The 22,238-nt window shown below is 45.4% G+C and overlaps 1 protein-coding gene across 1 annotated transcript in view; it reads right to left on the reverse strand.

Moving 5' to 3' along the window:
• Window positions 1-1,553: 1,553 nt before the first annotated feature.
• RAB22A (RAB22A, member RAS oncogene family) overlaps window positions 1,554-22,238 on the reverse strand; it is a 55,831-nt gene continuing 35,146 nt past the window's right edge. Inside the window, exons 4-7 of the mRNA XM_026503804.4 lie at window positions 14,152-14,223; window positions 13,958-14,064; window positions 13,222-13,331; window positions 1,554-8,667 (exon numbers count right to left, since the gene is read on the reverse strand). Coding sequence (XP_026359589.1) covers window positions 8,570-8,667; window positions 13,222-13,331; window positions 13,958-14,064; window positions 14,152-14,223 — 387 coding nt within the window. The 3' untranslated portion in view covers window positions 1,554-8,569. The remainder of the gene's footprint in view (window positions 8,668-13,221; window positions 13,332-13,957; window positions 14,065-14,151; window positions 14,224-22,238) is intronic.

Consider the following 22,238-nt stretch of genomic DNA (forward strand, 5'->3'; position numbering starts at 1 on the left):
GTAAAGACGCCGGGCGACTGGAACCCCATCTGCAGCAGGTGGGAGTGACATTCCTCTGCTCCTTATGCTACTTCGGCAAAGTTAAACTCAGCAGAGCCATACCTGCATGTACCTCTCATGCCCCAGCCACTCCACCCGCAGGTATACATCCAACGGAAACCTGCAGGGGGCACCAAAGACAGGTGTCAGAATGCGTGTGGTGGGACGCTCCTAACAGCAGAACTCTGGAGACAAGCCAGTGCCCGCGAACGCAGAAGGGTGAACGGAGTTTATGCACACCGCGGGATCCTGCGGAGCTGAGAATGAATGGGAACGCTCCAGGCCACGCTGAATGCAAGAGGCCAGACTTGAACCACAGGGTGTGTAAGGGCTACACCCGGGCAACACGGACCTGAGATGTGAGAAAACAGGACGGTGACTGGAAGGAGACACTAGGTGGGCCTCTGGGTTGTGGAGGATGTCTTTTTGTGATCTGAGGAGTGGCTCCCCGGCTATGCCTCCTTTTTGAAAATTTAATGAGGTGTATGCTGTTATTTATGGCATTTTCCGTACGTTATACTTCAGAAAAAATGCAAAAAACAACAAACTAAAGACAAATAGTTTTTGAAACTGAATCAGATAAAGCTTGTTGGGGAGATGGCTTGTAAAAGCGAATTATAGGTGAGGGGCGCCTGGGCGGCTCTGTCAGTTAAGCGTCTGACTCTGGATTTTGGCTCAGGTCATGATCTCAGGGTTGAGACTGAGCCCCGCATCGGGCTGCACGCTGAGCATGGAGTCTGCTTGGGATTCTCTTCCCCTGCCCCCACCTCTCTCTCTCACTCTCAAAAAAAAAAAACCAAAAAACAAAAAAAAACAACTTAGACACGAGTGCTTCCTCTCTGTGAATGCTGTGCTGAATGCCAGGTGTGTAGGTGTCTTCCCGAAGTATCACCTCCCCGTTTTGCAGATGAAGAGAATGGCACTCAGAGAGGTTAAGAGCTTTCTCCAGGGCCACACAGCCTAGAAAGGGGCTGGCTGGGACTCCAACCCAGGTCTGTCCATCTCCAGGCCTCTCTGTCCTCTCTGGCGCCTGAACACGTCAGCTCTCTCGGGACAGTCACAGCAGACAGACATGGTGCTTCCATGTGAGGGGGACAGCGGAGGGAGCACGGGCGCATGGAGCTGTGCTTCTGTAGGCGATGAGCGGCACGGGGGGTCCCAGGGTTCGAGTCGACACCGGCATGGAAAGGCCAGCACCTTGGACTAGACCCGGCGACCCCGGGAGAGGGCGGGACGCAGTGCCTCACTCGGCAGATGCTCACCGCGGCCTCACAGGGCCTGCCTCCAGCCCCTCCTGCACCTTAACTAAGGAAGGACTCGGACAGGGACTCGGAGAGGGAGACGCAGGACGTCGCGAGGCCAGGGCAGACACACAAACGCCTCCCAGCTCCCCAGACACGACGGCTACCGACGTTCAGACATTTCAGTTTTCAAAAATAGTTTTAAACTTACTTCAAAATATTTGGCTGAGAAAAGCATGCGACGAACCCTACCACAAAGAGAAAACCAAACCATTTGAAAGGCAAATACATGTATTTGTAAACATAGCATTTTATTAACAAAATGTTTCCACCCTTCTTACAATACAACACATTTTGTAGTGATTTAGCACGTTATACTCTATAAAAGTTCATCACAGAATATTCGAGCTAAAACGAGAGAGTTTAAAAGTATGCCAGATCTACCACCGTCTGCAAACTACCTACTACCAGCCTAAGTATAAAAAGAAAAGTCTTATAACAAAAATCAGAAGATCTAGTTTTCTCTTGTCAGCCTCTAACAAACAGTACAGACATCGTACGGTTTACATGTAGACTTAGGTCCAGCCCAAGGTAAAGACTGCAAAAATAAAGCCTTCGACACCCACACGAGCTTGGCCGTCCCCAGTACAACAGCCCATCACGGGGGATCGAGCGATGCGTCATGCAGCGGAGCCACGGCTACAGAGCCGGGCTGTTTACAGCGCTACGAAGCGGCCTAAACTGTAAGCAACTTAATGGTTTGTTTTTTATCCTCCCCCCATAATCGATGCTATTATAAAAGGCACAAATATCTTACTCCTTGCATCGGGTCTTGAAAAGGCATCACATTCTTAGGAGAAATAAGAATTGCTGGTACGACAGCTTCGCGTGTACGTACATATGTACGCGTGTATGTATTTTTAAAGGTCTAGGCTCATCGCCACAGCTCTTTCTCTTCCAGACTTTAGACATGTATCTTTACATACGTTAACAGGTGCTCTGTTACGAACTCAGCAATGTTCTGACACTTAAACCATCTCATTTTTGTCCCTCAGTCATGCTGCCACCGTCAGCCAGAGCTGCCCGTTCCCTCTCCGGAAAGACGGGAGCTCCTCACCTCAAATTAGCCTTTGCATCTCCCCGTGGCACCCGGCGCTCGCCGGACCTGGCGGGCCGGGTCCCACTGCCGCCACCACGGAATGCGGCCCGGGGAGGAATGTCGCATGCACCTAGGAGATGGCCGGTGCTGTGCGTCTTTAAGGGAGAGCCCACCGCAAAATGAGAAGAGAAATAAGGCAAGGAGTCTGTTTCGATCACAGAGAAGGCAAGACATCAATTCTTAAGAAGGTCAGAGGATGATTGACAATTATGGGAATGACTCATAAGGTGAAATGATGCAAAGACTGAGCTGGATGAGAGTAAAAAAAGAAAAATCTTTTCCAGGCCAATACAGCTCTGTCTACACAAGACAACAAATGGTTTAAAAATAGAGTCACCAATCAGTTGCTCTGACTAGCCAGCTGCCGATAATTCCCTCCACCCGCGCTGAATTGACCAGTCACGCTGACATCACGTGCATGACCCATATTAAGAAAAAGTTCCAGAAACTCTGTAATAACCTCAGATGAAAGTCAGCAGAGGTACACAAACTTCAGCCTTGCTTTCAACATTTTTCAGGGGTAAAACTCGCTATTCAAGCACAAACTTGATGAAAAAAATTGATAAAGGAGAAATGACGTGCGAATGAGGCCCCGAGGGGAAGCCCCGCACTGCTGTGCGCTGAACGACGTTCCGGAGTGGGCTCTGGGCTCCCGTGGGGAAGGAGGCATGCTCCGCTCTCCACAACCTGACTTTAGATGTCATGGGGGTTCCGGGGCAATTTCAGTCCTGAGGAAAGACTGTCGGCCCTCCGTGCAATATGCTACAGTAAGGACGATTTCCTTTGCAGCACGGCATTGAACAATCTGCTTTCAGAAACGATGAAACGTTCCCGAATCAAGAAGGGGCACCAAAACCTGCATGTTTTGTTTCTGTTGCATAATTAAGGACACCATTAAGAATCTACAGTTTAAAAATACCAATTAAAAAAGGCTTTTTCAAAAAAATCATCACTATCTTAGGGCCTCCCATTTATTAGCTAAATTCCGGGCGCTTGATTCCTGGTCGCGGAAAGCTACCCAGAATTTGGTTTGCTTCATTTACGAAGCATTTTGATGAGGTGCTGGGCACCATACAGACCTGAAAACGAGCTAGCAATACATTAAATTTTTTTTTTCTTAAATTTGTTAAGACTCCATGGTTTCAATACCAGTATCTACTGATGACACATCCTCATCTTACTATCTAAAATGTTCAATGTGATGAGAAGATGGAAGGTTTAAAATTTTTCTTTTTATTACACTTCTGAATCCTTTTGTTTTGAAGCCAAAAATATTCTAGCATCTATAACTGATTATCCTCTAAAAAGGAAAGAACACAGATAATAGTTATTTCTGATGGTGCAGACCATCAAATTAAAGTTGATCTATGCTACTGGAAGTCCTTCTGGATTTGGAAAGTAAATCATTTTCCTATAAACTCCGAGCGTCCTGAAGGACAAACCGAGAAATATGGGGGTTCTCGGTTTTATTTATTCACTTTCTTCATGCTGTCTAATGAAACTTCATCACGCCAGGTCTCTCTTATCATTCTCTTAGATTGAAAAAGTGGAGGCTCCTGAAAAATGTAATACCCTTCTAATATTTTTTAGACTTTCATTTGCACATAAAACAGGACAAATGCCCCAGAATTCCATTAATGTTTCTTCCAAATCAGATAATCACATTGCCTGGATTTCTATTACTGGAAGTCAAGACAAGTATCTCTGCTGTCGAGAGAAATTGGCAGAGGTCGTTTCTTCCACGCCCAGGCTAGGTTTCCAGCCAACCTCCCTTTTCTAAAACTATGCAGGATAATGTGTATCTCCTGGACAGATCTGTTACTTGGACTATTTTTTTATGATTGTGCTGCAGGAGTTAAGATAAGTCTCCTAAACACCACCTTGAATCGTTGTTGAACCCTTCATGCGCCAAGCTAACGGAAGGCAGGTATATAGTGATAGCTTGATCCTTAAAAGTACATTCTACTTGTTCCTTTTTAAAATACATTAACCATTAAGAGGTCTTGAAGTCAAAACAGTAAACCGAAGTCATGCTGCTAGTCCCTTTACGACAAATTTAAACAAGGAAGATTCTTTCATGAGTTCACACCATCTAGCTTATCGTGGCCTTTAACTTTCACTGCAGGGTCAGGAAGAACATTTACAGACCACAGAGAGTAGAGAAGAGAGCCAGCCTGAGTGGGTGGGCTGCCAATCCCCCCAACGTTCTGAAGAAGTTACCTAGCAGGGATCAGAGTTACGGGGCTCTCGGTAACTCTTCCCCAGAAGGAAAGGATTCTCTCATTACTTAGACAGGTTCTCGCAAAGACGTCTGAATGTGTAGGGGCGCACCTGTTGTATATTACATACTTTGCACCTATATCTTATACAACCACGGGGCCATGAATCATGTTCTCAGTGTGTTCTGAAAAAAATGAGTAGAAAAAAATGCTTGTAAGAATTTACATAATCTCTTTTGCGACTCACCCACAGAACAGAAAAGATGCATCTAACGGTGAACAAACGCCTTTTCAAGTCCCGAGGCTGACATGCCAATTAGCGCCGTGGAAATCTGAGTCAAACCTGCCCGTTTTAACACACTGCCGAGAAGGCGCCGAGATTCTGGTCCGACATCTCCAGGAGAGCCACGGAGTGATCTCTAAAGGACATTTTCATTTACATATCTCCCAGAGTTTTAATTTAGAAGGTCTCCTAGACCTGTTTTCCTTCTTGAGAAGAGAGAAAAAAAAAAATACAAGACTTAAAGAGAAATTCTAAAATTACATGTGGCCTTCCCTCCCTTTTTATATATTTAAAAAATAATGAAAAATGATCGCCTCGAGAAGGTCACCAGCCCACTCCAGGGAGGAGGTCAAGCCTCTAATACAAAAGGCTCTAAGCTTTGGATACGGGAGGCATCCGCTTCACACAAAATCATGAACGGGCAACAAGGAAGTGTGTTATTTTAAAGGAACCAACTCTCTCAGCCGCTCTGTGCGGCACTTCTTCTGCCTGTGGCTGAAAAGCAGGTGATGGAGGTCTCGTCTGGAACCAGAAGGGCTTGCAATAGGTACTTCTCCCTAATCACTTCTTAAAGAGAGTTTAAAATGAAGGACACTTAATCATACTCTTACTTTATGTTCTTTTAATCACCAAATGATGGTTAATTAGTTATCATAGAATCGGAAAAACACTTGTGTGAAAGGAGAGTTCTGGAGACTGATGGTTCCTAGGACTGGGCACCTGCAAAGAGCTCATTTCAATTTCTCTGAGAGGAATCAATATACACTTGCAGCTAATTAATGATTTTTCTCTTCTCAGTCCCCAAAGTTTTTAAAAATGGCCCTTTGTCAGAAGGGAACCAAAAAAGATTTTTATAGATGGGCTATGTCTCAATTCCTTTGAAATCTAGCTTTTTCTCATAAGAAATAACTTGAGAATATACGAAATGTGTATTAGATCATTCCTTGGTCAGGTTATTAATCCAAAGCGTGTTCAAAATAAAACACCGCTTCTGCCTTTCATCTCCACCTCTGCATCGCCCAAGCGAACAAAACAAATGGGAACATTCCCCCGTTTTCACGGGGTCTGGGTCACATGGACCCGAGAGGACAACGTGGTGCTGGGCTAGTGGTGAGAAGGCGCTACATGAGAAGCAGGGTCTCGTGGATTCCTGAGACAGTCTGACGAAAACGAGGGGAGAAGAGGCCCCAGAACGTGGGAAGGCAGCGCTGTGGCACGAGCCAGCCAGCCGTCATTCATTCTGGGACTAAAACACGTGGCCAGAACCACACAGAAGCCTCTCTACACACGGGGAGGAGCGTGAGAAGTCATGAAGAAAGAACAGCCAAGGAGGGCCTGAAGAGTTGGCCCTGTTTTGGGCTAAATGCAGTGATGGTGGGGACAGGGTGAGGCGGGGACAGGGTGAGAGGCAGGCCAACGCCTCGACGGTGAAGACGAGGCACGGAAGCACGTGGCCTTCCCCGGGCACCCGGACCGCAGGGAATCATCGACAGTGGCTGACAGGTTTGGTGGGAAAACTGTGAAGGTCACAGATGTGCGTCATCTTTTGGTGAAATAAGACAGAAAGGGCCACCCATGCACCGCCTCTTCGGTAGTGAGTCAAGCACCCTTTGTTTTTCTTTTGTTTGTTGTCGTGGAGATAGAGGCCCGGAGTGGGAATGTTAGGGACACGCCAGGGCTGAGGCCAGATGCCCTGATCCATCTGCATGTATAGGAAAGGAAATTCAACCCCCTTCAGGTGTCAAGAGCCCGCCCTTAGAATCATGTGTTTTCTCTTACAGCTTGCTTATGTCAAGGTGGGAAGGCACCAAGATGCTAGGAGGGTAGGAAGTCCGCATGTATTTTAAACAAAATGTTAGAATTTTCCCCAACTACATTCCTTCCATATGATTTCAGTAAGAGAATAAATAATTTCAAATGCTCAAGATACACACCAGGGAAAAGGGAATCGCTTTTTACTTAATCTGAGTTATAATTTTCCCATTAAAATCTACCCATATCAAGTGGGGGGCACAGGGAAATAACAATTATTTTTAAAAGTTTCAACTGTTCAGTTTAAGGATAGCTCTGAAAACACAATTTAGTTTGAAATTCAAGCTGTTTCATTTCCTATTTAATCTTGTAAATTTCCTTCCCTTACAATACTCAGGTTGGAAGGGTGCCAAATTAGACCAGGAGCAAATTGTCACCAACTTCACTTCAGTGCTTTATTTTTAGATTATATTAAAAACCTCATTAGGCTCCCTGAGGGAAAGAGTGTTAACCACTAACAGAGGCAGGGGAATAAAGGAAACGGAAAGCTAAGCTGAATTGTTAACAAGGAAAGCTCGCTTGAAACCCTTGTCTGAGGTCGTTGTAAATGTTAAAAGAAACTTATTACCAAGATCAGGTGAAATGACTTGAACTTGGAGCGTAATCTTTTACCCCCAGGCTAGGAAGGGCTAGTCAGGCTTGTCAAAGTGGCATATGTCTTGATTATGATTTCCAGACGGGATGTGGAAGGGAGGGGTGGGTGGAAGTCAAGGCAGAGACCTCTTTAAAGACTGTGAGCCAAGTGTTCTGTGCTCTCGCCCAACAGAAATGTGCGGCAGAGCACCCCCGCCCCCCGCCAGGCTGAGAGGTGCGTGGGCACACCAAGACACTGGCTGCGAGATTAAATGGAGTGTTGGGTGAAACATAGAATTTATTCACGTATTTACATAATTTATAATCTTTAAGCAATGGTCTCATAAATACAGACTACAACTTGACATATGCTAAGCAGCAGATAACTGTTTTCCCACCAAAATATCTGGGTTAAATAAAAATTGACAGCATTTACACGACTTTCGTTACTACCCCTCTTCTTCCTCTTTTTTAAGCCACTGCTAGTCAGTTCAAGCATATGCAATTCAATTCATTCCAGGCCGCTTCTCTCCCGCCACCATCTTGACCACGAGACCTTATTTAAAAAGGTGCCAATAATGTGTTTTGTGACACATACAGGACGAGGTCAGAATGCAAACCTCGGGTGAGCTATGCCTCTGTTGTTACTGTTATTAATTTACTGTATGTCTCACGGGCTAAAGTATTCAATGAAAAGTGCTTTAGAGATGGCGGGGATGGAGTCATTTCCATCAGTCCTATAAATAACCCAGGTTAGCTCCCAATAATGATTGCCATCCCTCCACTCAGGATCACCTACCACATTTTAAATGATACGATTCCCTCGAACAGTGGTAACGGGAAACCAAGGAAATTACAATCTCTGCAAGGCCTTTTTTTTCCTCAAGAACCACGAAAGTGCTAATTTTCCCTTTACAAATGTTACATAAAATCTTGATTACAAAACTACTCAACAATTTAATCCTACCATCCATACAATTACATGTTCCTTTTCAGCAAGTTCAAAAGCCAATGACGCAGTCCCCTCTGCACACCAGACCCGTGACACGACGGAGGTCCGCAGACTGAAATGTTACTGCCGCAGCCTCCAAACAGGAAGCAGAACTGGCCAATTTCTCTGAGTCCTTTTGGCATGAAGAAGACCCGCACCGGCGAGGCGAAAGCCGCCGGTGGGGACCCCAGCCCTCCTGTTAACTCTCTGGGCCACCTACTTCATCATTAAGTCGGGGAGGCCGAGGCTCGGTCAGCAGCAGCTTCGCTGCGGCTCGGAAGGCTGTCTCCGGAGCTTGAAGCCCTTACCGCCAGATGGCGGGTTGGCGTCAGCGGACGGAATTCTTCGACCTAGACAGAGGGGAGAGGAGGGAAGGGAAGAGCTTTAACTTTCCAAATCTGTTCATTCTCAGACGCAACAATTGTGCAGATGCAATTGGAAAGGTTTCACGAAAATAAAAAGAGTTGGACGAATTTTCAATCTGGGAATCATTTTCGATTTACAGAAAAGTTGCAAAAATAACAGAGAGAGTTGCTATACAGCCCTCACCCGGGGCACGCCCGCATCTTACACTCCCATGGGACATGTGCGGACATGAAGAATTCTGCACTGGCACCTCACTAACTAAGGGTCCAGACTTCGTTTAGATGACGTCAGTTTTTCTACTAATGTCCTGTTTCTGTTCAAGGGCCTGAACAAGGATATCACATTGTATTTAGTAAAAATTTTTTTAAATAAAAAGAAATTACATGTCGACAAATCATTCTGAGTAGGGAGTATATGCACTTTGGTAAACAAATTCCATCAGAACATGCCTGTCCCTCTGCCTTGGGGCAGAACCACCATCCAGAGATGGGTGTGCATAGACACGTACAGGACACACACACAACTGTACCTGGCCCCGTCCTTAAGCCCCGAGAGGAGCAGACATGGGCACTGTTGTCCACCTTGCTGCTTCCACTGAATATACTCTGGGGGTTGCTCCACTGTTTCTAATAGCTCTATGCTACTACATTGCATGGATGTACCATAATTTATTTAACCATTCCCCTGTTGATGGATATTTAGTTTGTTTCCAACGTTGTGATGGTATTAACAACAATGTAAAAAATATCTCTGTGAACCGATGTGTAAGATAAATTAACAGAGGCGGAAGAACTGGGTCACGCTATTCTACTCCTGGGTATTTATCTGACACACCATGTTCCCAGTGTCTATCTAGCACAAATGCAAGAAGGACGTGCAATTTAAATTTTGACAGATGCTGCCAAATTGCTCTCTAAAGAGGCTGTGCCACTTTATTCTCCTACCAACAATGCATGAGAATGAACAGGTTTCACTTTACTGCTCCGTGAAGCATAATGTCAATTTCAGGAGAAACCTTAAATCACCACCCACCTACCCAGCCCGTAATGCAAGGATTGTGTCCATGCACAAAGGCCTTCCAGATGCCCTCCCACTTCCTAGCTCTCTCTAATACCTCCCATTCTAAAATCAGCCAGGGGCCAGAGCTACTCATTTGCCTCCAGAGCTATGTCCCTTGAATTAGACCCAAAGTTCTTCAAGGGAAACGGTCCTCTTTCCTCCATCTTTGTTTCTGGTATCATTTAGCACAGTAACGGGCATGGAAGTATTTCGAAAGCATGGAATGAACGGACACGTGCATCTCGTGGCACTAACAAGGCTGAGATGCAATCTGCCAATTCTCAGGTCCTTGGTCACCAAGCCTGGAGCCTCCAGCACGTTCAGCAGCCTGCAAATCCAGGTGGGTAGTACACAGCATGGTGTCTACACTTGAAAGTGTCCCCCAGAATGTCCTACGACTACTTCTCAAAAGCCTGTAGATACTGCTGTGAATAAACTGCAAATTTATTTAAAAGCTTTACCGAAGCTTCTTGTTGTTACATATTTCTAATAAACAAATCATGGAAATCCAGCTGGTATTACAGTGCCATCTCTGAAACTGTCTTAGAAGAAAGCAGAGGAGAACATTTTTCTGGCTCTAAACCAGAGCCAGAAAGTACTGTTAACAGAAATAAGGATAAATTGGATTATATCAAGATTAAAAATCCCGGCTCTATGAAACAGTTGATTCACAAATGGAGATCAAGCCACACAGCAGATCCTTTCAATACACATAATCAATGATGGACTCATATCCAAAATAAACTCTAAACATAATTAAGAAAAAGGGAAGTACCTCAACAGGAAAATAGGCAAAAGTTCACAAAAGAGGATATCCAGATATCTTCACATAAAAATAAATAAATATCCAGAAAGGGGCTCAACTTCATTAACTGTCGACCATGAATGCAGATCAAGACTGGCACACAGACGCGGAGTGACTGGGGTTCCATATACCGCTGGTGTGAGTGTCTGCTGGTGTAACCACTTTGAAGACTGGCGGCAAACTCCTACTGAACACCTGCACACCCAGTGACTCAGTAACTCTTCTTCTGGGTATAAACAGATGTGACAAACATGCGTCCGCAGTGTACGCACACCAGATGTGACGTGAATGCTCACAGACGTACTACTTGCCACAGCTCTGAACTGCAAGCAACTACTCACATACCTATCAAGAGGATGGATAACTACATGGTGGGTATTCTCCCCTACTACTAGTACTACTGCGCGCGCGCGCGCGCACACACACACACACACACACACACACACACTATGGTCATGAGGATGAGTCATGCGATGATATGGATGAATCTGACAAATGTAACGTACAGCTAAAGAAGCCACATAAAAAAGAGGACATATAGTATGTTTTTTAAAAAATATAAAGTATAAAAACAGGCAAAACAAATCTGAAGAGCCAGCAGTCCGGACCGTGCTTCCCTTGGGGGCAGGGGGACAGGGAGGGATTGCAGCGGCATGGGGGAGAATTCTGGAGTACTGCTGGGTCTCGATGTGCGTGCCGCCTGTAGGAGTATACTCAGTTTGTGCAAATTCCTCTTCTCTTTTACAGTTCTAAGCACCCTTCTGTCCATATATTACACTTCAATAAATGCCAGGCACTGCGCTAACGCAATTTTACAACATCCAGTAAACAATAAACTCAATTTACTTCTCTCTAAATTTTTCTAATCTTTGTGAACATATATTTTTTTATTTTTCACAGTTAAAATGAGTATGTACATGCTAGCTTTTATACAAGAATTTTCACTGTTGGCATAACTCACTACCATCCTGTTCAATACTGCCGGAGTAAAGACCACGTAAAACACAGCACTACTTTTGGCACCCTCACAACACCACGTGCTTAGGTATTTTAGCTTGAACTGAAAAATTCCCGACTGGCTTCATGTTGCCTTTCAAACATGCATCTCGGTGACCATTTTTACAGTGAGGAAGACAACACCACCAGGGCTTCAAATGCTGAAGGGAAGGAACCGGACAAGAGGCTGCTGGCCAGCAGGCCAGTGGCCCCAAATGATGGCAGATGGGCTCGGTAGGCCTGCACGGTGCTTTGAAAATATCTGAATGGCCAGATCTAAATAGCAGGACATATTACATAAAATCCAGATCTCCGAACAAACTAAAATCATCAAAAAAGATAAAAATAACCCCAGTAGGGGAGCCTGGGTGGCTCAGTCAGTTAAGCGTCCATCTGAGGTCTCAGGTCATGATCTTGGGGTCCTGGGATTGAGCCCCGCATCGGGCTCCCTGCTTGGTGGCAAGCCTGCTTCTCCCTCTCCCTCTGCTGCTCCCCCTGTTTGTGCTCTCTCTCTCTGTCAAATAAATAAATAAAAATCTTTAAAAAAAAATAACCCCAGTAATTAATTGGACAACCAGGAGCCTACATTCCACTGTGACCCCGCCTGTTGGAGCAGGGCCCACATGTACCAGCTGTAGGGGTCACCAGGCTTTCTGCTGCTCCCACGTCCCAGTGCTAATGGCCCGTCCCTGGCTGGCCCTGGTGGGTGCTGGATTTTGCACTCCCTCCTCTACACGATGGCCAAGCACGCTTCCAGCCTCAGTCATCTCTGACCTCACCCAGTAAGTTCACCGTGCCCTGCCGGCTTTCTCCTGTTCTCCACCTGGAACTCTGACACGTCAAGTTAACGTGAATCCCAGATCTTCGCATAGCCTGCTCTGTCCGATCTCAGCTCCACCATCACCTGCTCCGAGAGGCCTTCGCTGACCACGTACAGACACTCCTTCACTTCATCCCACATTATGTTTTCCTATCGCTGCATGTCGTCTGAAGGGACGCTGCTCGTTTCTGTGCTCACAGCCTGTCTCCTGCAAAATGCGTGCTTCAGGAGAGCGGGGGCTGCGTCTGTCTTGTTCACCACGGTCTCCCCTGAGCCTGGAACTGTTCTCAATAAATATTTTGATGAATTTGAATGAAATGAATAAACACAGATACAATCTGTAGAGGACCCCGAAGGGGTGTGGCAGCCTCCCTCCATCCAGCGGCCTCATGTTAACACTTCTGGAAAGGGAAGGGGGAAGGGTGGAAAGACAGGCCTTACTTTCTACTCGCCTGGTATTTATTTACTCTTGAGGGTTTTCTTATAGTGGAGTCCCACTTGCATTTTATTTCCCTTTATTGTTTTGTTCATTTTCAATGACTTTGGATGACTAACTGAAACACATTTAAAGAGAGACTGAGGGAGAGGTGACAGCTTCCAGGACCTCTAGGCCCTGCGAACTGTTTACTCGGTAGCAGCACTCTTCGAGAAGGGCTGCAGTCACCAGGCAGCAGCTCCCCAGCAATTAGAACATAATCTGAGACCCGGCCGCCACTCTTATGTTCTCCCACACGGTTCCGCTGAGAACAATGGCGGAGACCAGACCACTCTATGTGCGGAGGGAATTCTCCCCAGCCGTGTAAGTCTGTATTAAGGCACTCTGCAAAGAGAAAACCCAGAGGGCACAGAGATACTCACTAATTTCTATAAAGAGTTCATTTATGTTTATCGCGTTTTTTGCACTCGTCTCCACAAAAATCGCATGGATGGAGTCGGCGTAGTCCTTAGCATCTCTTTCCATGACTTCTCTGGAAGGCAATAATTGCATATCAGAAATTCTACCCTTCAAGAGCTGAACGTTATCCCCACCTACCCAGTATTAACCAGATTCGTGATGACAAAGGATGTCATGAATGGCTAGTGACTGAGCCCTGACATGTGGTCTTCCCAATCACACCACTTCTGTGGTACCACAAGCACAAAACCCAACTCAGCACTCCTGGCGATGCATCCGTCTGATGGGACGATCACAGAACGGCAAGGGTTTCCTTCCCTGCCAAAGTCAAGTCCTTGCTCTGGGAATCATGGAAGTGGTCCAGAGACTTCCAGTAAATGTGCTTCCCTTAAAGTGTGTATGTTCTCCCCGCTCAAGCACCTGGTGTCATGGGAACTGGGGGGCTGCACTCATCTCAGATAATGTCAAGTATGATGTGACCGATGTTTTCATAAATCACACACCTGTGCCTCTCTCTCTCTCATCTACTCATCCCCAAACGTCTGAACTCTTAATTTTTGTCTGAAACTTCAGGACTCCAACTAAACAAAAAGGAATTTTTCAATGTCAGAGACAAAAGCAAGATTCTTATACTGGAGACTGCTCAGGAAAAAAGGGAACATATAGCCAGCACTGTTGTCTCCTGGCCTTGTAACGCACCTGACGTCGATAAGATCACACTTATTCCCGGCAATAGCAACGACGATATTGGGCGGGCCATGCTGCCGGAGCTCTTTCACCCAGTTCTTCAGCGTTGAGAATGTCTCCTGGAACACAAAACACGAAAGCAACTGGAGGCCGAAGCAGCCAAGAGAGAGCTTTCAAAACAGTCTACAGCAAATGGAAAGGCTTACTTCTTTTGTGATGTCGTAAACAATGATGGCCGCAGCCGACCCTCGATAGTACATCGGCGCTAAGGCACGAAACTGCAGAGGAGGGGGAGAAAGACACAACAGAATTGGGAAAGCGGGTTAAAGACATTTCTCGCCAGACTTTTAAGCCCAGTGGTCCTGCACAAAGGTAATCTTTCTCTTAAGCCCGAGCAGATGACACGGCGCCGCAGGGCAGACGAAGCGGCAATTACCAAGGGCAAGAAACTTTTCACGTAACGCTCTCAGAGGACAGTTTACAGTACAGTTTTATAGGAATTAAATACGGTGCTATAAACAATTGTTTCAGCTAAAAAGGCTTTTTAATTGAACTCAATGTTATAATTCCCGAATTCATTTGTTCAATAGTCTTTTAAACTTTGGCTTCCCAACTATCAAGGAGATAAAAATAATGCTGTAGATAGTTCTCCAGAGAAGTGGCTGCATTCGGGTGCCGTAAAGATAAGCCTGTCATCTAAATGCTGATTGTCCTGCAGAAACGAGTACACATTTACATTCGCTACTTGGATGAGTTTGTAACTGGCTTGTTTGATATCCGCACACGTGGCAATTCCCAAAGGCGTGTACAACTCTCATTTCATTAACATGACTTTCACTCTGTGCCCATGGCCCCTTCCCACCCCCCACCTCTACCTGATGACAGGGAGGGAAGGGATGGGAAGGGGAGGCAGAGGGATAACTGCAGGGCTCAGTCAGCAGGCCACCTCTCCTGATGAGCACAAGATGGGAAGTGGAAAACGTGCGGCTCTACCCAGTCAACACCGATCCTGGGCATTGTGCTCAGTGGCCGGGATGCCCGTGCTTGCAGCCAAGCAATTTACCTATCCTAGATCTTTGTCTTAGACCCTGACTCTGAAACCTGACTCCTATGGCTGATGAGATAGCACCGTGCTCTCCTCCTGCTTCTCCGTTCTGGTGGCTGACCCCCAAGCACAGGTAGGAACTGTCGCCAGAGGCGAGCATCCGGTGCACCGTACAATTCACATACAGAGTTAGATTCTGCCACTTCTCATCCAGTGAGCTTAACCTTGGGCTTCTACACTTTAATTTGAGTTTTGCAAAAGAAAGTGAAATTATGACTCCAGGAGGGAAGACAGGAAGGGAGCATGTCTGCTTAGCACATACCATTTTATCTCTGGAGCCTGATACCTGGCACACTACAGGTAAGCAAGAATTGGTGAATAACTAAGGGCTGTGTGAGTATGAGGTGATGTTCAACTAAATGCCAGACCAGATGTCCACACATCCGAAGCTTTCCTACTCATTGTGAGAAAAATCTCTGCCCCTGGGGTGAAAGCCCAATAACGTCCAATAAAACAGGTCAAGCTGGAGACAGAAAATAACGACACTAAGAACTGTAAGCAAGAAAGCACTACAGAATAGGAAACATTATTAGATGGAGAAGACTCTGGGCTGACTTTCATGGGTGAGGGTTAGCAGAGGCATGCAGAGAGCACCATGTGATGGTATTAGCTTTTCTTTCACTTCTGTTCCTTCACTTGCTTCATTCATTTTTACATATAGCGGACACACAACGTTATGTTAGTTTCAAGTGTACCACAAAGCGATTGGACAAGTCGATATGCTGTGCTCTCCATAAGTAGAGCTACCAATCTGTCCCCATTCATCACAAGTACAATAGCATTGACTATATTCCTTGTGCTGGACCCTCCACCCTCGTGACCGATTCATTCCACACCTGGGAGTCTGTACCTCCCACTCCCCTTCCCCCATTTTGCCCACTTCCCCACCCCCTTCCTTCTGGCAACCACCACTTTGTTCTCTGTAGCTATGCGTCTGTTTCTGCTTTTTTGTTTTTGTTTTTGTTGATTCTACATATGAGTGAAATCACATGGTATTTGTCTTTCTCTGACTTATTTCACTTAGCACTATGTCCTCTAGCTCCATCCACATTGTTGTAGATGGCAAGATCTCATTTTTTTTTAATGGCTGAGAAATACTTCATTTTATACACACACCCACACACACCCACACACACCCACACCCCTCTTTATCCGTTCATCATTCGATGCACACTTGGGCTGCTTCCACATTCCTGGCTATTGTAAATAATGCTGCAATAAACAAGGGCGCATCTATCTTTCTGAATTAGCGTTTTCATTTTCTCCAGGTAAATACCCAGCAGTGGAATTAATTACTGGATCATATGGTAGTTCTATTTTTAATTTCTTGAGGAACTTCCATACTGTTTTCCATAGTGGCTGCACCAATTTACATTTCCACCAACAGTGCAAGAGGGTGCCTTTTTCTCTGCATCCTCACTAACACTTGTTGTTTCTTGTCTTTTTTTTTTTTTTTTTTTAAGTAGGCTCCACATCCACCGTGGAGCCCAATGCGGGTCTTGAACTCATGACCCTGACACATCAAGCCCTGAGCTGAGATCATGAGTCGGACACCTAACTGACTGAGCCTCCCAGTCTATGTGATACTTGCCATTCTGACAGATGTGAGGTGGGATGTCGTCATGGTTTTGATTTGTGTTTTCCTAGTGATTGCTGATGTTAAGTATCTTTCCGTATGTCTGTTAACCATCTGTACGTCTTCTTTGGAAAAATGTCTATTCAGTTCCTCTGTCCATTTAAAAATCAGATTATTTGTTGTTGTTGCTTTTTGGGTGCTGAGTTGTGTAAGTTCTTTATTTATTTTGGGTATTAACCCCTTATAAGATATATAATTTTTAGCTTTAATTTTTGATGTTATTATGCTGGCAACATCCTTTACAAGGTTGTTGGTTTTTTATTTTCTTTAGCATTTAAATTTGTAAGGTAAAATTCATGTAGAGAAATGCAAAGACCTTAAATTAGATAAAAGACCTCAGGGTGCCTGGGTGGCTCAGTTGGTTAAATTAGATAAAAGATCTTAAAGTTCTGATAAAATGACTAATGTGTATGTGTATCCATCCGAACACAATTCTACCAAAATGTAAAACATTTCTATCGGTACAGAAAGTTCCTTAATGCCCACCTTATCATGCCCCTTTTTTATTCCTGATAATCACTCTTGACTTCAAAAGGCTACCTTACTGACATATGCTGATATTGATGCAACCACAATAATTGCCATTTGGTTATGATTTGCATAGGATATCCTTTCCCATTCCCTGATTTTTAAGCTATGTTTCATAGTAAAGGTATTCCTCTTATATAAGGAAGTACATTATATGTAAAGGAACTGAACATTCTGCTTAAAAGGCAGAGGTGGTCAGAATGCATCAAAAACCACGCTCAACTATGTGCTGGTTATAAGGTCTACCGTTCCGCTTTGTTTTGTATTTGTTCCATTAAAAAAAAAAAAATCAGTTTTTCCTTTCCTCCCCTCTTTTGCATCAACTATTTTTTAGTATCCAATTTTAATATATTAATTTGCTCACTAGCTTTTTAGTTATACCTTCTTGTATTTTTAAGCAGTTGCTCTTATAACTACGTTTTTTTCTCACAGTCTACTTCGAATTTAAAATGCAACACCTCACATAAAATAACACAGTGTTGCAAGAGCCTAATTTTTTCCCCACTGTCCTCTGTGCTGCTGTCAAATATTAAAAATCTACATATGCTGTAAGCTATACAAACCAATGTTATAATTTTTACATTAATAACCAGTAAGTAAGTTAAGAAGAAAAAAAGATTTTCCTGTTTACCACTTCTAGCATTCTTATTCTTCCCATCGATATGAGTGACCGCCTGGTGGTGCTTCCCTTCGGCCTGAACAACCTTTCTAGGGCTGCTGCCAAATCCTCTCAGCTTTTATTCTTCTAAAAAGGTCATTCCTTGGACTTTGTACCTGAAAGCCAATTTTGGCAGATGGACATTTCTGCTTTCAAGCACTTTCAAGAGGCTTGTGCCCCACCGTCTTCGGGCCCGCACCACCTCTGCCAGAAGCTGGGGACCACGTGCGTGGCTGTTCCCTGTGCAGTGTGTGTCCGTTATCTCTGCTGCTTTAGTGGTTTTCCTCTTTCGCTTCGATTTTCAGTGGTCTGTGTGGTTTCCTTTGTACGTATAAGTTTGTTAGAACTTCTTGGATTTATGAGTTGATATGTTTTACCAAAATGGGGAAATTTTCTCAAAGTATCTTTTTATTGTTTCCCTTCTCTCTTCACAACTTCTGGGTCTCTAGTTACACACATCAGGCTGTTGGGATCTGTCCCCCATGGTGCTGTTAACGTTTCCCACGCTCTGTTCTTCCGATTGGCTAATTTGTTTTGCCGGTCATCCCAGGGACTTTCCATTGTAGGTACTGGGGTCTTCGGCTTTAGCATTTCCATTTGTTCGATCATTAGTTTCCATTCTGTGTGAGAATCCCCACCTGCAGTTAAGTTGGTAAGACTACTCTTCCTTTAAGTCTGTGAGTGTATTTATACTCTCTGGCTTCTAGGATCTTCTCTGAAGTGTTAAGACCTGGACAATCACCCTGAGATTGGTTTTGCACACGGTGAGGGTGGGCCTGCTTGTCGTTCTGGGCCATGGTCTCTCCCTGTAAGGCCTGGCCCTTCTAAAGTTTCCCGGGAAGCTCCCACTGTCTCTCTGCTGTGTCGTTGCCGCTCTAGCCGTTGTTCTTCTGTTAGGTTCCTCGATGTCTTCCCTGTGCACTTGCAGCGGGGAGTCAAACGAAGGCCTGAAGGGAATTTTAAGCAGATTTTGGAGCTTCCTTCCTTGCTGGATCCATCTTTTCTGGGATTTGTCCCCTTCCCCCCCGGGCTGCTCCAGCAGCATCGAACTCTGTCCTCAAATACCACAAACTAAAAACCGGGCCTTTCTGCCTGAGTCCTAGCTACGCTGTGTGGCATGGACTAGAGCGTGCCCTTTGGGGAAAAGCTATACCAATACGAGCCTCACCCGCTCTAATTCACTTTGCAGTCTCTGACTGCATCTGGCAGTGCCTTCGGAGACTTGTTTTTTAATGGTTTGTCCAGGGTTTGTGGGTAACTGTTATCTCTAGGAGGGTTAGTCCCTTATAAGCCACCCTGCCATTACTGACACTGAAACTCTTTCCATGACCTTTTGGCGTAAAGAAAGTGGCAGATTAAAAGAGACTCAAAGGATGTCAGCACATCTCTCCTCCAAAAGATCAAGGTTGGCAAAACCTTTTCTGGGAAGGGCCACGTAGCAAATATTTTAGGTTTTGTGGGTCATATGATTTTTTCATTATCTATTCAACTCTACTACTTTAGAGTGAAAGTTGCTGCAGACAATGTGTAAACCAACGAGCGGGGCTGTGTCCCAATAAAACCGGGCAGTGGGCTGTATTTGGCCAACAGGCCAGAGCGCCAACCCCAGCTCTAGAGGATACTCAACTACCACACGTTTCCCTCATTTTATTTATTTTATTTAAAATAAAAAAAAAGATTTTATTATTTTTGCGAGTGCGCCCGAGAGGAAGAGCGAGCGAGCGAGCATGAGTGGGGGGCAGAGGGAGAGGGAGAAGCAGACTCTCCACCGAGCAGGGAGCCCGATGCGGGACTCAATCCCAGGACCCAGGGATCACGCCCTGAGCGGAAGGCAGACGCCGAACTGACTGAGCCCCCCAGGCGCCCCGTTTTCCTGACTGTAAAACATGAGGACATTTCCTTGTTCCCATGACAATAACCGAGTTTGTGCCCTCCTGGTGCTCCGTCCCCTGCAAACGGTCATCAGAAGAAACCATGTGAAGATTCATATACCTACATCCAAGGACTGGAGGCGGTATCTATTAAAGTTCAGTTAAGAGGCTTTCTTGGAAAGTATTTGAAATGTTCTTGCTCCATTTATGGTGTGTTTATGGTATCTGTGGTGCTCGTTTGTGCACGGTGCTGGGTCTGTCTCCAAGCTACTGTGGGAATCCTTGTTAGTGAAGGACGATTGGGGGAGGAATGAATTCGTTTAGGATAGCAAATAGGGACAAAAAGATCTGACAAAGGCACTCTCTTGAGAAAATAAATTGAAATTATGAGAAGTTGAATTTCATCTGATGTTTGGAAAAAGTTAGGGTTTATCATTGCAACCTGGAGCTAGTTTCCTGAACGAACACTGAATCGAAGCTGATTGAGGACTGTGATTCTTCTGATAAAACTATATGCTAGCACAATACGATGTCTATCTTTCATTTCATGTTTGACTCTCCCATCTGATCACAAAAAGGGAATTTTTACAAAAATATCTGAGCACTCCATCAGTTTTTTCTAGGCTGCTCAACTCTTTGGTCCATAAATCATTATCTTCTGAAATACTTACATCATCATCCTGATCAGTACTTCCCCTTCATTTAACAAGATCCCCACCATCAGCAGGCTTTGCATGACATTTGTGAAGTTCTCCAAAATCACTTTCACTGACTTAATGAAATCAATTTGCAAATCAATTGCAACTGGACCATCAGAAAGACAATCCACCTGCCAAAACCACAGACAGCAATGGACGCAAGAGTCAAATGGGGAAAGGATGTTTGAACGGTCAGTTCTTCAGAAAGGATTCTCTTCTCATTTTATGATGCCTTTTGGTTCCATGATGAGTCTTACTATTGTAGGGAACTTACTAATGTAGGGAACAATACATACGCAAATATCAGAAATTAATAATTTGAGGCATGCAATACTCACATGGTAACAGCAGAGGATCTGTCCTTCCTTATCTGTGCAAAAGTAGGGCTGGCAATAGATTGACATAAATCCACTGACAGCAATATTGTGTGCCAGGGGCTGAGAGGACAGACATGAATACAGTCCCTGCCCACAAGGAGCCCACAGTCTGACAGAAGACAGACAAGTAAGGAAACAGGAGACAATCCCATGGATGGGGGCAATCAAAGACAGTGTAGGATACAAATAAATACTCTGAAGAGTTCATCACTGACTGATTTGACCAGCATCTGAGCATCAGTGCTTTGTCAGGCAGTGGGAAATCGGCAGTGACCAAGACGCGGGTTCCAGCTCTTGTCAATCAAGTTCAGTAGACAGATCACCTAATTACAAATTGCAGTGAGGGTCCTGAGGAAAATGAATAGGAGGCAGTGATGGAGAATGCACCGGGGCCCTGCTTAGGGCAGGGGGGTTAGGGAAAACTCTGAGGGTGTGTCACCGAACCTGAGACTAAAAGACTGAGAAGGAGCCAGCCGGCCATGGTCTGAGCAAAAGAAGAGAGAGTTCCAGCAGAGGAAACAACGTACGTGAACGCTTGAGGCAAGGACCTTGGGGCGTTGGAGGAACTGAATGGAGGCCAGTGGGCTGGAACACAGTGGGTAAGAGGGAGAACGAGCCAGGAGGGCAAACCGAGGCAAGAAGGCAGAGCAGGCCGTGCAGGGCTCTGCAGGCCCCAGTTCAGATCTTGGCTATCTGAGAGCAGTGGGAAGTCACTGAAGGGTATTAAGCAGGAAGACAACAGCATCTGATTTCTGTTTTCAGAAGATCCCTCCGGGTCCCGTGAGGAGAAATGACGCAGGGTGGCAGGCTGGGAAGAGGGAAGTTGGGGACCAGTTAAAAGGCTACAGGGACCCTCTAGTGAGTCGCAGGTGGCTGAGCACAGAGTGCCGGCAGTGGAGGTGGAGGGAGGTGAACGTAATGATGTACATTTAGAAGCCACGGCTGGGAGGCACGCTGATAGAACAAATGTGAGGGGCAGATGAGGACGGAGGAATCAAAGGTGACCTCCAGACTCAGATTTGAGCAATGCAGGCAAATGGTAAAGCCGTGACTTGTCTGAACATAGCAGGGATGGTTAGGAAAGGCCCCCCTGAGGTGCCATCAAGGCGAGTTTTGAAGGCTGCCTATGAGTTTTCTCGGCTGAAGTGGGAGGGAGGGTATTCCGAGCATAGGGAACAGTGCATGGTTAGTAGGAGGGTGAGGCCGTATAGCATGCTGGAGAACTGTAAGCAGTTTGGTCCAAAAAGATAAACTAGTGGGAAGTGAAAATGGAGTCTGGCCGAGTCAGGTCTGAAAGGCCTTGCCCAGGGCAAACTGGCAGTCAGACCAAGCTCCTGGATGTGTCTGGTATGAGGCTCACAGCATTTCAAACCAAGTGTGGTTAGCTGTCAGATGACCCCTGGTGACCTGGCCAGCCTGG

Source organism: Ursus arctos, unplaced genomic scaffold (assembly GCF_023065955.2).
Source record: "Ursus arctos isolate Adak ecotype North America unplaced genomic scaffold, UrsArc2.0 scaffold_16, whole genome shotgun sequence".
Classification (NCBI taxonomy): domain Eukaryota; kingdom Metazoa; phylum Chordata; class Mammalia; order Carnivora; family Ursidae; genus Ursus; species Ursus arctos.